Here is a 17074-nt window from a genome sequence, read left to right as displayed (position 1 = left end):
AGAGAGTCATAGGATGCATGATTCTCGTCTTCAAAGTATCCTTAATATACAAAGGGGATCACTTGTAGGTAATTTTACATATAATCATGAAAATCAAAGAAAATCACTTGTAAAATGGATAGTTAAGGATGAATTACCTTTTAGTTTATGTGAATCTTTTAATTTTGAAGAATATATTCAATTAAATCTACAACCTGCTTACAAAAGAACTAGTAGGCGTACATTTAGAAGAGTAGCTATGACTAACTTTTTAGCAATGAGACAAAGTTTAATTGAAACACTCTCTAATTTAAATGTAAAAGTTTCATTAACTTCTGATATTTGGTCAGCATCTATAGGTAGTAATTGTTTTATTGCTATTACTGCTCATTATATTGATAATGATTGGCAATTAAATAAACGATTCTTGCTTTTCGTGCTTTTGATTTTCCACATTCTGGGCAACAAATTTCAAATGTCATTTATCAAACTGCATGTTCATATAATATTAATGATAAAATTATGTCTATCACTTTTGATAATGCATCTAATAATAATTCTGCTGTTACATTATTAAAGAACTCATTGCATCCCATGTTAAATGGAAATTTATTGCATATTAGATGTGCATGTCATATCTTAAATCTTTCTGTTCAAGCTGGCATGGGCATGATTCAAGATGTCATTTCAAAAATTAGAAATGCAGTTTCTTTTATTCATGCTTCAAGATCAAGACTTCAAGAATTTAAGGAACTATGTATAAATCATGGTAAACATTTTAAAAAATTTAAACTTGATGTAATTACTCGTTGGAACTCAACATATAGCATGATACATGATGCATACCCATATAAAAACTTATTAAGTGCATATATTAATGATCGTGGATTAGGCTTTACATTGACTGAAATTGATTGGAATAAAGAAAAAATTTTGGAAGATTTTTTGGTTAGTTTTTATAATGCTACTAATGTTCTTTCTGGTATTTATTATCCAACTTCATGTTCATTTTTACAACAAGCATATATGATTAGTCAAAAATTTGCAGAACATAGATATGATGATGTTTTAATGCCTATTATTGAACAAATGGAATCTAAATGGAATGAGTATTGGGACAAGATATGTCCTATGCACAACTTAGCTGCTGTATTTGATCCAAGAGTTAAATTGAATGGCGTACTAATTTTACTTGATGCATATTGTGAAAATATGATTCAAGATCCTGAACCTGCTAAAATTGAGGTAACACAACTTCTTTATGATATTTATGCTATATATGATGAAAATATTCGTGGATCTAGATTCTCCGTACAAAGCTCTATTTCTTCTTCTAGTAGTTCTCGTTCGTCATCTATTTTTTCATTCATTGCACAGAGAAAACACACACATGCTTCAAGTTCATCTTCTTCTTCATCTTTAAGTAGTGAACTAGAATTTTATTTACGAAATGATCTTCAGTCTGCATATGATGAAAATCAAATAGAGAGTCTAGATGTATTATCTTGGTGGAAGAGTGTTAAAAATCAATATCCTGTTATGTCTGCAATTGCACGCGATATTTTAGCTGTGCCGATGTCCACAGTAGCATCGGAATCCGCTTTTAGTACAGGTCGGCGTGTTCTTGACGAAAAGAGAAGTAGGATGACTGGCGAAACGGTTGAGATGCTTCTCTGCTTCAAAGATTGGTTGGATGCTGAGGCGAGACTTCAAGATAAAGGTGGATATGATACAACATCCTCTGATGATGATGATACAAACACTACTGAATAGTGAATACTGATGATTAGTAAGATTTTGATCATTTATTTTTATTTCTTAATTTTTTATAATTGTACATTTTTATTTTTTTAATTGTGAAAGTGAGTCATCTCTATTTTTTCTCCTTTCTTATTGTATTCTGGAGGTCAGACCAAACCTCCCTTCATGTACCATTTTGATTTAAATTAATAAACTGGTAGGGGTCCATGCCAAACCTCCCACCATTAAGGTGGCTTTATATTAATAAATCCTTAGTTCCCAACATTTATTAATTTATTAAAAAAAATTTATAAATAAAAAATTTTATTTCCATTTATTTTAAGGGGGACGAGCCGTGCCGGGCCGGTTCAGGCCCTTATGGGCCGTTTCGGACCGGCCCGCGGGCCGTGCCGTGCTTGGCCCACGAATCGTGCCAGCCTAGGCCCTTATGGGCCGTGCCGGGCTCGGCTCGTGGGCCAGAAATTCTTAATCCAGCCCGGCCCCCTTTTATATGCCGTGCCTAGCATGGCCCGTTACTGTACCCGCTTCGTGCCGGGCCATGGGCGGCCCGGCCCAATGCCCACCTCTATTTTCTGCTCAGGTTCGGAGCGGAGTAGACCGGACCGCTCTCCGGTCGGATCAGACCGTGGTCGGGTCAACCGGCATGTATAGTTGGTACAACGGCAGCTCACACACACAGCGGATGGAGGCGCATAACAAAATAAAAAAAAGAGAGAGAGAGAGAGAGCATAAAAAATAAGGAGCAACATGATTCTTTCATATGAAGCCTCCAGAATGGTGAGCCGTGAAAGAGGCAACCCGGTCGGCAGTATTATTTGCTTCTCTATAAATATGTGTGACTCAATAGAAGCCATTTTTCTAAGAGTCTATGGATATCGCGGAGCAGCGGCCTTCCGCCAACAACACAACTTCAACCCCAAATCCACTTTATCACTATAGTCGAATCTCCTTCGAAAAAAATATAGATCTCACCTAACACACACACACACACTAAAAATTTCTGAAAGACTCGTCAAGCACTAAAAATGCCCACATCCGTTAGCCATCCGAGCTAACTTGCCGTGAAATATTTATACGTTTTGGAGGGTTACGCAGCTGAGACCTTGTACAGCAACGCAGGTTGCATTGTAATAAGTTGCATTGCAAATTATATTACAGTATTTGGCTTCCAAGAAAGCTCAGCTTTTGTATTTGGAGAGGCTGAGAAAGGAGGTGGGAAGCTCAGGCCAAAATAGGAGAGGAATATAATGATATTACTTATTTGTTGTATTCTTAATTTATAAATTATTTATTGAAATATTTTTAACTTGAATAAGATAATAACTAATATATATAATATAAAAAATATAATAAAGTTATATAATGTTATTATAATATAATAATATTATTAATTTAACATAATATTATAATAATAATATCAAATACATATTCAATTGAATACATCAAATGGAGAAACTCTACAAGAAAACCAGTTCAACATTACACCATCAGACATAGAAAGGTCGATCAATTTGCAGACTAGCTCGCCGCTCATGGATGCATGCAAGGGGAATGCTCACCTTGCAACACAGAGATCGCGTCGTCCAAGGGACCTGCCCCAGCCTGGTCTGAATAAGGATCAAATGATTCATCAGTAATAATTCTGATCCAATTCGGAGGAGGAGGAGGAGGATCCAAAGTTATCCACTTACCGCAAGAAAACTTGTCTGAAATAGTAGGATTAGTGCAGCTATCAGTTCACAAAGTTTTGATCTCAGCAACAAGATTTGTATCCATATGGTGCTGGAAAAATCATGGAGTTTTGATATTTCCAAATACCCCACAGGATATTAGGAAACAGCATCTTACCTGCAAGCTGATTGTTATCCTATGCAGTAAGCCATTCACCTTGAGTCCCTGCCATTGATAAGGGATAAGTTTGAGTCCTTTTTGTCATTTAACGCTTCCCAAATCATTCTTGCATCTGCACTCAAAGAGTAGATGATGAATATTCTCAATATCTAGCCTAAATAGAGTCAAGAACAAAGCCTATATGATGCAGTGCTGCGTAGGCAACCTAACCCAAAGTAGTTTCCAAATGAAATACTGAACGGAGGAGCAAAGAACTTGTACGATCCCTGGAGGACGCTTCCGTTTTGCTCCGTTCCGTTTGTTGAACTTGCAGGGGCCTGGGAGGGTCTCAGGGATAGCAGTCTTCAAATTTAAAGCATACCAGGTGTGGCTCGATGGATTCAAAAGCTGTAGGCCTCTAAACACTTGAATCCTCTGCTGCCTGATATATTACAGCTGAAACGAGCCTGCTGGGTTTTCAAAGTCTCACATATATGCAGGAAAAGGAATAGAATGGCTGATTGGTCAGGCTAGGAGTGCAATCAAACTGAGTCGAGTTGAGTAGCTAAAGGCTTAAGATCAGCGATTTAAAATATTTAGGCTCGACTCGAGATTGATTGAATCTTAATATCCAAGCTCGAACTCAACTCGATCAAAAAAATGCAATACCTGATATCTATTTGACTCAACTCAAATCTCAGCCATGCCAAAGTTGAGCCCATGTTCGAGCTCGACTTCGAGCCTTAGTCATAATTAAAAAATATAATTAAAATAAAATATAACATAATATTATATTTTAAAATATTAAATTAATAATATATATTATAAATAAAATATAATATTATTAGAATATATGTTCAATTAGGCTCACGAGCCTTCGAGCCGAGTATTTTGCTACTTGAGTTCAATTCAAAAAATAATAGTTGAGTCAAGTTGAGCTTGGAGCCGAGTCGAGCTTTAAGCAACTCGCGAGCTACTCGACTTATTTGCACCCTACCTTAGGTTGATGTGCTGTGAGAAATAGATACTTGGTTGTAAATGCTTTTGGGCTTTTCTCCTTCAGACTATAATCTTCTAATGTAGTTGTTTGGATAGTTTTCTTTTTAACTTTACCCATTTGTACCATAAAAAAAATACAAAAAATGGAGGAGCAATAGGCACCTCTCATACCTCACTCCAATTAGTTCATGTTTCATATTCTTTTGTCAAGGGTTGAAGTTTAAGAACTAGTATGTAGCAACCTGGAATGACTTTTACTTTGTTTTAGAACAATGGTTGTAAACAAAAAAAGGAATTTAGAGTGAACAAAGCATAATTGAAACCATGGGAATCTTTTGGATTATAAATCAAAAAAGGGGAATTCTATTGGTTTTAGCAGAGAAATTGTGAAGGCCCATGATAGAGCGTGTTTAGTCCTATATTAATTATGTATTAAGAAAATCTTGGATACTTATACAAGGTCGAAGAACCTAAATAATATCTTCCAGCTGGTATATTCAAATAAAGAGCTATGTCATTATAAAAATATTAGAGTAGATACATTCCATAGCCCAAGTGGACTAAGAAATATTACAACATGAGCCTTTTTAGGGATTATCATGGGCTAATCTTGGCATTTATGATTGGGTTTGATGTGATTTGAGCTCTTAACCTGACAAAGATACCAGAGCTTAAAGGAGGGAGTATGTAAGAGCTCGTGCTAGCATGTGTTTAGTCCTAAATCAACCACGTGCTAAAGAAGTTTTAGATACATATAAGGGCTAAGAAATCCAAATAATATTTTTTGACTAGTCATTTGTAAAAGTCCTACATTGCTACAAAAATATTTAGGTCCAATTGGATCAGCTCAAACTTTCTGCCTGATATGTAATTAAGTTTATGAGTTCAAGGCTAAACCAAACTCAAAGTAGTTATGGACTAACCTAACTTTAGAAAAACCTTAATCCAACCTATAGGTTGGGAAGACCAAATTTGAACTCCTCTTTCCAAAAAATCATGTTAATGAGTCATGCCATGCTGTGCAATAGGTTCTCAACAATGTTCATTGTAGTACATCCAGAATTCCATAGATGCCACAATGGTTGTCAATTGATCCAAATAGCTTGAGTTTGGCTCAAGCACATTTAATTAAAAGCCTAGTCAAGCTTTGGTTTTAGGTACATTCACCCAAGCTTGCACTTGGTTCTTAAGCTTGAATTTAATTTCATTTCATGCTTGAGGGAAAACCAACTCTATTAGACTCGATAAAGCTCGAAAGTATCATACAAATACCTATGCACTCGGTCATTGAAATGAATCGAGGGCTGGTGTTTGAGACATTTGAGGTGAGGCCAGCATTTTGACTACGTGATTGCTTAAATTTTTAGAATTAAATTAAGCTTTAATTCAAGTTTCAATTCAAATTTAAATAACTTTACTTTTCTTGAGACGAGAATCTCCATATTTTACCCCATACCAACCTAGCCTTAATCTTTGTTACTTTATGACCAACAAATTTGACTTTGTTGTGGAAGAAGATCTTTTACTTTACCAAATAGCAGAGCAGACTTACATACTTCATGTCAGAATGAGATGATTGCCATCATCATCCTTTGTATTAACCATAAAGATCATCAGTCCATCATTCACCGGGAACTCATACTCATCAAAAATTACAACATCATTAGAGTTCTGCAACCAGGTGCCAAACCAAAATCCCTTGATAGAGTCTATGAAAAGGAAGCATGAAGCGAGAGATCGAATCTTGACTGGTGTCATCCTTCAAGAATTTTGATACTCCCAAAATTTCTTATAAAATAAAATTTTAGTCCCATAAGCAATAGATTTGCATTGCCCAGATACCCAGCAACCTGAGGTTGTGGAGTGGTCTGATGAGGTAGACGAACATTCCTAGCTAATCCCATATGTGCATTACAACCAAGTATAACATGCATTCCTCTTGCTGAGAAAATCCTGTCGATATTTGAAATAGGCCTCTACTCATATGTCATGCCTCATTATTTTTTTTAAGCCTCACCAAGTATTACAACCAGCAACAATATCCACAAAAAATGGATCCCACTAAGAGAATTTTAATCTCTCTCTCTCTCTCTCTCTCTCTCTCTCTCTCTCTCTCTCTCTCTCTCTATATATATATATATATATATATATATATATATATATATATATATATATATATGTATGTATGAATGTTAGTATTAATGTATTGACCATCATTAAATTTTATTGTCTAATGTGCCACGAAAATTTGGCCATTAAATCTTTCTATTTATTATAATTTATTATATTATTAGTTGAAAAAAGAAGAAAAACTTTATCAGGAGATTGCCAGGTTTGCACCCAAGGCAAAGCTTCTCGAATTAATTGCAATAGAGCCAAGGTTGGACCCAATGCAGTGCTGCTCAAATGAATTGCAAGGGAGCCCCTCAAGCAGCATTGAATGAGGAAGCAGCATTTAAGAGGGAGCCTTTTCTCCCCTCATTCAATTCATCTTCCCAGTTCCTTTGCACTCCAAAAGGAGGTTCTGTCCCCCCACCCACTCCCACATCCAAATCCATAAACACTAAAAGATGGACATAGTGTTCGACTTCTGAATCCTAGTCTCTTGTGACAAACACCCCCGAGCCCCCTCTCTGTTGGCTTCCCGTTTAGCCCAGAAATAAATCTCACCAAAGGATCTCGTGAGACATCTCAGCTCCCTCCCCTCAGGCTCCCCTCCCTCACCCTTCCCCGTGAGACAAGGAGAGCCCTCTACGCTCACGAGTTTTACCTCTCCTTCAGCAATGCCTCCCATTTTCAAACCCCTCCATCCCCTCTTCAAATACCCCCACACCCCACTGGAGCTGGAGAGCATGAAGTACCCAACAAGCACTACTCCGCCATGGCACCCAATCACCACCTTGACCTCTTGCTGTCCTTGTGCTTCTTCTGGTGCTTGGCTCCTCTTCTCCATGCTCAAAACTTCCAAACTTACATTGTCCAACTCTATCCGCATCACATGGTTGGTAGCCTTTTCCAAACCAAGCTCCATTGGCACGTCTCCTTCCTGGAGAAAGCCGTGCTCTTGGAGGAAGAGGACCCTTCCTCTCGGCTCCTCTACTCGTACCACACTGCGCTCGAAGGCTTCTCAGCTCGCCTCGCCGACGATGAAGCGGCGGCCTTGCGAGCATTGCCCGGTGTCGTCTCGGTCCGTCCCGACCACCGGCTCGAGCTGCATACCACCTACTCCTACAAGTTCTTGGGGCTGAACTTTGCACCAGGTGGAGCTTGGGCTCGGTCTGGATTCGGTAAGGGTACCATTATCGGAGTGCTCGACACCGGTGTCTGGCCTGAGAGCCCCAGCTTCGGTGACCGCCGGATGCCACCCGTGCCTCGCCGGTGGAGGGGTGCCTGCCAAGAAGGAGAGAGCTTCAATTCCTCCAACTGCAACCGAAAGCTCATCGGCGCCCGGTTCTACTCCAAAGGTCATCGTGCCAACATGCCGGAGAAGCCGGCAGCGGCGTCCTTGTTAGAGTATATGTCCCCAAGAGATGCGCATGGGCATGGTACCCACACGGCGTCGACTGCAGCCGGGGCACTGGTTCCTGGCGCCGGTGTTCTCGGCGTTGGAGCCGGCGAGGCACGAGGGATGGCCCCTGGTGCCCACATTGCCGTCTACAAGGTCTGCTGGTTTAACGGGTGCTACAGCTCCGACATCCTTGGAGGGATGGATGATGCCATCCGAGATGGAGTTGATGTCCTCTCCCTCTCCCTCGGTGGCTTCCCAATCCCACTCTTCGAGGACAGCATCGCGATCGGTAGCTTCAGGGCCATGGAGAAGGGCGTCGCTGTCATCTGCGCCGCCGGAAACAATGGCCCTGTGCCGAGCTCGGTTGCCAATGAAGCCCCATGGATCACCACAGTCGGTGCAAGCACGCTCGACCGGAGGTTCCCGGCCTTTGTTCGGATGGGCGACGGTCAGATCCTCTACGGCGAGTCCATGTACCCGGGCAACCGATTTTTGAAAAAAGGCGGCAAGCAGCTGGAGCTGGTCTACGAGACTGGTGGGAGGAATGGAGCTGAATTGTGTCTGAAGGGATCTCTTTCAAAATCCAGCATTGGTGGGAAGATGGTGGTCTGCAACCGAGGGATCAGCGGCAGAGCCGAGAAGGGCGAGGCTGTGAGGGAAGCAGGTGGAGCTGCCATGGTCCTGGCCAACACCGAGATCAACCAGGAGGAGGATTCTGTTGATGTCCATGTTCTGCCTGCGACATTGATAGGCTACCAAGAGTCCATAAGATTGAAGAGCTACATCAACTCGACAAGGCACCCGGTGGCTCGACTAATCTATGGAGGAACAAGAATCCGACAATCAAGGGCACCGGCGGTCGCCTTGTTCTCGTCACGAGGGCCGAGCCTGACAAACCCCTCGATCCTTAAACCAGACATCATTGCTCCAGGGGTGAACATCATTGCAGCATGGCCTGCAAATCTTGGTCCCTCGGCCCTGCAAGAAGATCGCCGGAGGTCTAATTTCAGTGTCCTGTCAGGGACATCCATGGCATGCCCCCATGTCAGTGGAATCGTAGCTCTTGTCCGCACAATGCACCCATCCTGGAGCCCGGCTGCAGTTCGGTCGGCTATCATGACGACCGCCGACATTGGAGACCATTTCGGGAAGCCCATAATGGATGGCAAAGAGCGAGCTGGAGTCTTTTCTACCGGTGCCGGGCATGTCAACCCGACAAGAGCAGTCGATCCAGGGCTGATTTACGACATCAAACCAGATGACTACATCGCCCATCTTTGTACTCTTGGATACACTTGGCCGGAGATCTTTACCATTACTCACAGAAACACCAGCTGCCGTGAGGTCCTGCACCAGAACAAACAATTCAGTCTTAACTATCCCTCAATTTCAGTAACTTTCAGGCAAGGAAGAACATCAGTTATGATTCAGAGGACACTTACCAATGTTGGCTCCCCAAATTCGATGTACTCGGTACAAGTGACTGCACTACAAGGAGTGAGGGTGAGAGTGAAGCCAAAGACATTAACATTCAGAGAAATAAATGAAAGGAGAAGCTATACAGTTTGGTTCCAGTCAGGTAGAAGAACAGTGAAAGGGACAAGATTCACAGAAGGGCATCTGACATGGGTGCATAGCAGAAAGTCCCAATACAAGGTGAGAAGCCCAATATCAGTGACTTGGGCATAGGACTAGGATAGCTTCTTACTCTCAAGAGGTTGTTTCATAGATGATTTTAGAAGTGTAGGAAACAGGATGAAACTTCTTTATTAGTGATAAAGAAGAGAATTGTCCTTGAATCAAGTTTTATAGCATGTAAGGAGCTATGGTCATCTATTTAACTACACATAGCTCAAGTATAATAATAAGATTCCTTTTTATTGTTGCATTTGAGCCTCCTGTTGACTTTTGGATGTTGAATATTCAGTCAGTATAAGGACAAAGAACTTAAAGATACTGCCTGCAAAAAGATTTCAAGTGTTGGGCATGAGCAATGCATGCGACAAACAAATCAAATTCCACCAAGATGAGCAGTTGTGATCAAAGTAGTTAATGATTGGGTATTGACAGGCTAGAATTGGGTGATGTGGTGAAGTTAACAGAGAAATCCAATCAAAGAGCTTGATGAGCCTTAATTTTCAAGAAATTTACAAAATGTTGTATAAATGTGAAGGACAATCTCTAAAGCTTGAGAACAAAATAAAACAGAAAGGAGGATGAAAAAAATTTAGAAGCTTGTACATTTGAAAAGTCTTCTTTTACAGTCCGAATAAGTGAGTAGATGATTACCAAAAAAAAAAAAAAATCTTAGCTACTCTTGATCTTATGGTGAAATAGTTTCAGTGGTTTTAATATTTAATATCATCCTCCCCTCCGTGTTAAACATGTGAGATTAACTGTAATATCTGAAGGAGGCATGTGGCTCAATCCTTGTACCCTTCCAAGTGAACAGCATAAGGATAATCTACGTGCCTTAATAGTTTTTGGTACATGCGTGCCTTATTAGTTAGTTGTCACCAAGAGTTCACTTATCGAGTATTGATAAAATTCCATGTTGAATTTTAAGCTAATTCATTGATTTCTACTGCCAGTAATAACTGCTTTCCAGCTTATCAAAAGTGAATCAATTCTTTAGCAGGGAGATATAAATAGCCAAGACTAGACTAAAACTATTTTTGAAGAAGATTCCATTTGAAATAGAATGCAGAATGTAATAACATCGAAATTTGGAAATACAGATAAATACCAGAAGGAAAACTGGGGATCAAGCAGGTAAACTAGCTTGCAGGATCCATCAAGTGGAACGAAATGAGATCCCCACAAACAAACTGGTACAATGTGAATATAGTCAAATGCCTGAACTCTATAATCTGCTATAACATTCAAAATATGTTTTTTTTTCTCTTTTATGTTTCTTACATAGCAAGCCATGACTAAATATAACCAAAACCTATGATCTAAAGAAAATCAAATTCTTAATTCAAGTTAACATAAATTAGACAAAAGAGGAACCCTAGAAGATTCATACAGTCGACCAAATTTGGAAAACTATGAACTACTAAAGGTTGAAGAATTAATGTATATACATACTCTTGAAAACTGAAAGTTCCACCAGTCTGATTGAAATCAGTGGTTTTGACTGATACTGCAACTCCGAAGCCAGAGACATCCTGACCAAGTATTATGGATGTTCAGGTGCATTCTATACATATGCAAGTGCATGTATGTCCTCATGCATGCTATTGTTCCTGCATTCACAGACCACTAGTGGACATGTACTTATTTGTGTCCACAGCACAGAACTTAAGTCTAATACTGGTAATGTAAAATGAATACATTAGCATTGTCATGTTAGCAACCGTGTAAGCACAGTTCGCTTTGTCACATTTCTAAGGTGTTACATAAGAAGAATTATAGCCATAATCAACAAAAGTTGTCAATTCATCTGGAATATGAAATAGGAAAAGAAATCCCTCATATCATAAAAAAGTTTCAGCAAAGAGCGATCAAACTCACGTCACGAACAGAAAAATCTTGTCTTTCACCATGTAATTTAAGCAGCAAGAACATGGGCACTACAACTTGAAATACAAAGGAACATATTATGATGAAAACCATCGGCAACAGTGAACAAAATTTTGCATATTTAAAGATACAATTATATTAAGATCACCAGTAGGGGAGACACAGAGGACAGAGTAAAGGATACACACTGCCTCATTTTTTGATGAATTGCAAACCATTTGCCTGAGAGTACCTCTCCATAAACCTCATGAATCTGTCCCATTCCTGTGGGTTCCTCATGATATATTTGGCTTCTATTGTTGCAGGTTTTCCATTTACAAACTTGGCATTCACATCAACTGACTGTAGCACACCTTCCTCATCAATCATGTAGAACCCAGTGATGTCACCAAGTTCGCCAGAAGAGTCAAAGACAGAAGGTTGTTCAAAAATGAAAGTTGCAACACCATTTGTACCATCTCGGGATTTGGTTAGTCTCACATCAGGTACTGTCTGTTCATCAGTTCCTTGAATGAACTGGATTGCTGGCTTGACCATCATTGTTATTGGACTAGACAAGTGAGAGCTTCCTACGTTCTGAGTCCGCTTAGGAGGAGAAAGCTGCAAGGACATGCCACTGAAACTGGAACGGATACCTCGGCAGGGAACACTGGAGAGAGATACCAAGGCTGCATGAGTGTGAAATTTTATCAATATGCATATCAATAAAGAGATTGACTGTACATTTGAAAATGAGAGATGCTGTTATACATTTAAGCATATATGCATAACATTATATATTTATATTCACACCTTCATTTAAAAAACTGTATACAAAGAAGATGTACATATAAAAAGCCGCACAACATGAGAATGATTTTAGTAATCCAAACCCCTTAAATTCTCCATGAAGAGTGATGAACTTCAGCACAAAATTGTCCTAGTAAGAAAGCATTTAAGTTAAAGACTTCACATGCTAATAAGGCCCTAGACAATTAGGCCTTTGGAATGAGTAGTTGACACAATATGGGAGAGATGGAGCTCAAGCAGGGGTCCCGGGTGCAGTGGATGGGAATGGAGAAACAGAAACAAACAGAGTTTTTGTGTTTGCAATATCTACTAGGTCTGGCAGAACAAGAAAATATGGGAGGTCTGTGCTACTTTGCCTGGCTACTCATTTAGTCTTGGTAAAGGTGGTGATATCTGTATTTTTTGGAAAGCTGATGGAAGTGCACCAATGAGAAGAAAATGGTTATAGAATATGAGAAAGGAATGTTAGATTTTCAGTTAAAGATACTTCCAATTATTACAGTTGCATCACTACTCCTATATGGGGATGGTAAGGGAATGTATCTCCACGGATAAATTTCCCTGCACTCTCTTAGAGGCTGGTAGATTGAGCTTCCCATAAGCAAACAATTGTATTGCAAATGACGATTGTGTTACCTAGCACTTGGCACATGAGAAAAGTGTCAAGATGTTCTAAACTGTCTAAATATCATCATCAGTAAGGAGAAAAAGGAAAAAAAACAATATATCCGGCACTTTCAAAACATGTAAACAAACAAAAGTATTAACAAAAAATAAGAACATAGATAATTTGGTTCACTTGTTAATGATTCTGTTCTTAGAAACACTTGTATTTGATATTATATTACAATAAAGTAAGAAATGCTGCAACATCTAACTGGAAGTCTAGACGCTTTATATTACTCTTATTTTGTAAAGGTTGATCGTTAAAAGTGTCATAACTGGCACTAAAATGATTCTTAACATAACACATTTAGAACCTTGCCAAGTGTTGACATCCTGGCTAAGATAAACAGAGCACTCCACTGTCAAAGAGTGACAAAGTAATTTGTTTCATTTAACACTTCAGAATTACTTAAAGTCTCGAACATGGACGGTCTAGGTGATTCAGACTGTTAAAGCACTCCAGTGGTTCAAACTTTGCTAGAGTAAATTTGTCAGAAACTCAAATCTATAGTCTTTTGTTCCCTGCTTTTCTGTTAAAGTAATTTGTTTAAAAAAAAGTGACATGATTGTTTTTATATTTGATAAGTGCAATGACACTTTTTTCTAGCCTGAAGAAATGAATATCTGACTTTAATAATTGAAAAGGATAGAAGAAAGATGCAGATAAGAACAAAAAAGTCCCATGTTCGTTCACCTGATTTGCTTTATGCATATCCTAAACCTCATATAATTTTCTCACCTGACTCAACTTTTGGGAAAAGGTTTAGTTAATCATTAAGACTTCTGTTAATAGTTAACACTTAGACTTGAATGGTGAACATCACTGACAAGAATTGCCATCTGCACCATTAAGCACTGTGTGGAATAATTCTTCTACATGTTATGTTCCTCAAAAAGATACATAACTTTACAAGACAAGATACTGTTATCAGAGTCAGAAAAACCAAAGGACCGTTATTCAAATAATTATAAAATACCAAATAATAAATATGACTTTTTCCCTATTTCAAAGCAGCATGTGCCTTTTCCAACTAGCTAACAGATTCTCTTGGAACAACAATTTACGGATTTCACTTTTATAGTGAAAAGAAGAATGCTTGTGAGGTCTTCCTGTAATTTATCAGGATATCATAATGATGTTTCCATGTTTGAGATCCTTTCATCATTAGAAGAGTCTTGAAACCATTCAGTAGGCAATGTGTAATGATATCATGAGATCACAGTGAAATTCTTGGCTGAAAACTTGAGGCAACTCTTCATTGAAGCATTCTCTTCTAAAAATTTTTATCTTTTTTCTACTGTGACTATGCATCATCTTACAGCACTGCAGTCATGAGTACTGAATTCCTATTGTTTGCACTTCTCTTAAGTGTACAAGTTGTTCTTTCTAGCAATAGTTGGTAATGGCACATACTTTACCAATAAAAAAAAAGGAAGTTTAATAACTCTCCAGAGAAAACCCTTCCATTTAGCTAACATAATATACCAGAATCGGCACTTATTTAAAGTTATCAATTACAGCATTGCAGTCATGAGTGCTGAATTCCTATTGTTTGCACTTCACTTGAGCGTACAAGTTGTTCTTTCTAGCAATAGTTGGTAATGGCACATACTTTACCAATCAAAAAAAAGGAAGTTTAATAACTCTCCAGAGAAAAACCTTCCATTAAGCTTAACATAAAATACCGGAATCAGCACTTGTTTAAAGTTATCAATTAATCTATTCAATGATAGTATAGGTTGTGATTCATTTTTTCTAAGGGAATTATGCAGGAGACCCTTCTTTTTCCTGTTTTCTGCAGATTTAGGCCACATTTATTTAATGGCCCAGTTTTGAAAATTTCAGATGCTTTTCCCCTGGCCTCATGCACGTATTCCAGCCATTCAATATTTTAAAAAAATGTGCATCTAGCACTGAACAAATTATGCATTCAGTGTTAAAAATATGTACAATCATACAAAACATATGTGTATTCACTGTGAACAAGCAGCTGGAGCCAAGGATGAAATTATCCAAAAAAATTTATAATGCTATTTCTGCAACAAAAAAAAGGATGGTCCGAATCTGCAGAACAGAAAAATATTGCAAGCTATTTTCGTAAAGTTTTTCCTTTCTAATAGCAAATTTTGAAACATCTTTATTTTCAGCATATTTATAAAGTACAAATATACCTATAATTTTCTATGTCATATTAAATCAAGCATATTATCGTGAATATGAACATCACCCACCATGTTCTAGATGTCATGTTTAGCATGGAATTAGCTTTTACATGGCCCATTAACTTTTCTTGAAGAATCAGGATGCTCAAAGAACCACTTTTTTGTTTTATAAGAGTATTGCAATTGTTTACTGATTTTACTCTTTGCCTGTTTTAATCCTTGGAAATGAACATGAAATTCCTTTATCCGTATCATTAATGCTATTTTAAGTCTAGGATAATCATGGAGGTTCATTAATATAAGCTTAAGATAAGGTGCATTTTCCTTTCTGCTAACCAGCATACTAGGTTTCCTGGCAAGCCCTCTCGAGCCTAGACTTTCCTCAAAAGAGGAATACAGTACCAGCAACAGGTGGAACTTACAAAAATTCTAATATTTCTATGGAACATACCTATATCCAGAACACCAAGCACACAAATTGGAAAACAGTAGCAGATTAAGGTTACTTAAGGAATCTCAGGCATCCTTGGCAAGAAATTTGAATTAATTTGATAATAAACCACACTCATATCGAGTCTATACTTCTACTAAAAGAGTAGAAGAATTTTGAAACTTTACCTAGGGCAGACATAGAAGATAATCAATCCATTAGTGGATAGAACCACACTCTATCTTTTTGCCTAAAATTTAATCCACCCACGAGCATATCCTTAAGCAATCAGCTTTTAATTGATGATTTGAAGCCCAATCATGTAGAACAATCACTACTCTTGGTTTGCTAACCATGAGTATAAAGAAGCGTATGACAAAGAAATAGAAGAGTAATCCCCACATCTAATCAACACATTTCCCCTTTTTTTAATTCTAATCAGACCTTTTTGTAAGTAAATCTTCTCAGACCTTTCTGAGCCATTACCAGATTGATTTAGTAAGGCTTAGCTAAATTCAAATCGCAATAATCACTTGCTAATAAAACATTGTTTTCAAAGAGCTTTAAGCCTTGTTTATCAAAAAAAAGAAAGAAAGAAAAGAAAAAACTACATTCTCTGAAAACCCATCCTTCAAACATAACCTAAAATCTATTCTGGGAACAAAACATTCCATTCCACCACCAGTAAACCATGATATCAATTCAATAAAAATAAAAATATTTGAGAAAAATTAAATAATGAAACAAAGAAAACAAACAATTGACGAAGAAATCCACTGTCGGTAGCATCTTTTTCTTCTTCCAGCATGATCATGTATTCTTAACTGAATTTTCTTGCTTACAGAAACTCAAAAAAAAAAAAAAAACTCACTTAGCAGGAATCCTATCCCATAATTGGAAACAGGAGATGCATCTACTTGTCATTAACTCAAATAAAAAAAAAAAACTCATCTAGCAAGAAGCCAATCCCATAATTGGAAACAGGAAATGCATCCACTTGTCATTATTCCGAACCAGAGAGAAAGAGAGCGACCTGAAAGGGAGTGATGGTGGTGGCGGAATTTGCAAATGGACGACGAGAGAGCAAGACAGTGCATTGCAGCCATTCTCGTACCGAGATGGAGAAAAGAGAGGGAGACAGAGAGAGAGAGGAAGACAGGAAAAATAGCAAGTAGCGGCAGAGGAACCGAGAAAGAGAATGAAGCGATTGGGCTGCGGTGTGTCGCAAAGAGAGCCATCCATCCATCATCAATTTGAACCATCCGATCTCAAACTTTTTGGACCCAATCCGACTTGATCTGAACCAACTACTCTTACACTTAAACAAGTTTATTTTTTAAAATTTTATGAATAATTTATTTTTATATTAATTATCAGAAAAAATGGAGCTGATTTGGCGATCAAGTAGGTAGGTGCACCAAGTT

The 17074-nt window shown here is 38.3% G+C and overlaps 2 protein-coding genes across 2 annotated transcripts; one reads left to right on the top strand and one right to left on the bottom strand.

Moving 5' to 3' along the window:
• The first annotated feature begins 6761 nt into the window (after window positions 1–6761).
• On the top strand, window positions 6762–11658 carry LOC120107911 (subtilisin-like protease SBT1.2). Its single transcript, XM_039121436.1, has one exon. It carries the CDS (start codon window positions 7451–7453, stop codon window positions 9764–9766), a length of 2316 nt encoding a protein of 771 aa, XP_038977364.1. The 5' UTR covers window positions 6762–7450; the 3' UTR covers window positions 9767–11658.
• On the bottom strand, window positions 11568–16819 carry LOC103721578 (photosystem II reaction center PSB28 protein, chloroplastic). Its single transcript, XM_039121437.1, has 2 exons — window positions 16684–16819; window positions 11568–12270 (listed from the first exon to the last, which is right to left on the bottom strand). The coding sequence occupies exons 1-2, from the start codon at window positions 16754–16756 to the stop codon at window positions 11795–11797; spliced, it is 549 nt and encodes a 182-aa protein (XP_038977365.1). The 5' UTR covers window positions 16757–16819; the 3' UTR covers window positions 11568–11794.
• Between the last annotated feature and the right edge of the window lie 255 nt (window positions 16820–17074).

Source organism: Phoenix dactylifera, unplaced genomic scaffold, assembly GCF_009389715.1.
Source record: "Phoenix dactylifera cultivar Barhee BC4 unplaced genomic scaffold, palm_55x_up_171113_PBpolish2nd_filt_p 001072F, whole genome shotgun sequence".
NCBI lineage: Eukaryota > Viridiplantae > Streptophyta > Magnoliopsida > Arecales > Arecaceae > Phoenix > Phoenix dactylifera.
This window is presented reverse-complemented; position numbering and strand designations above follow the sequence as displayed.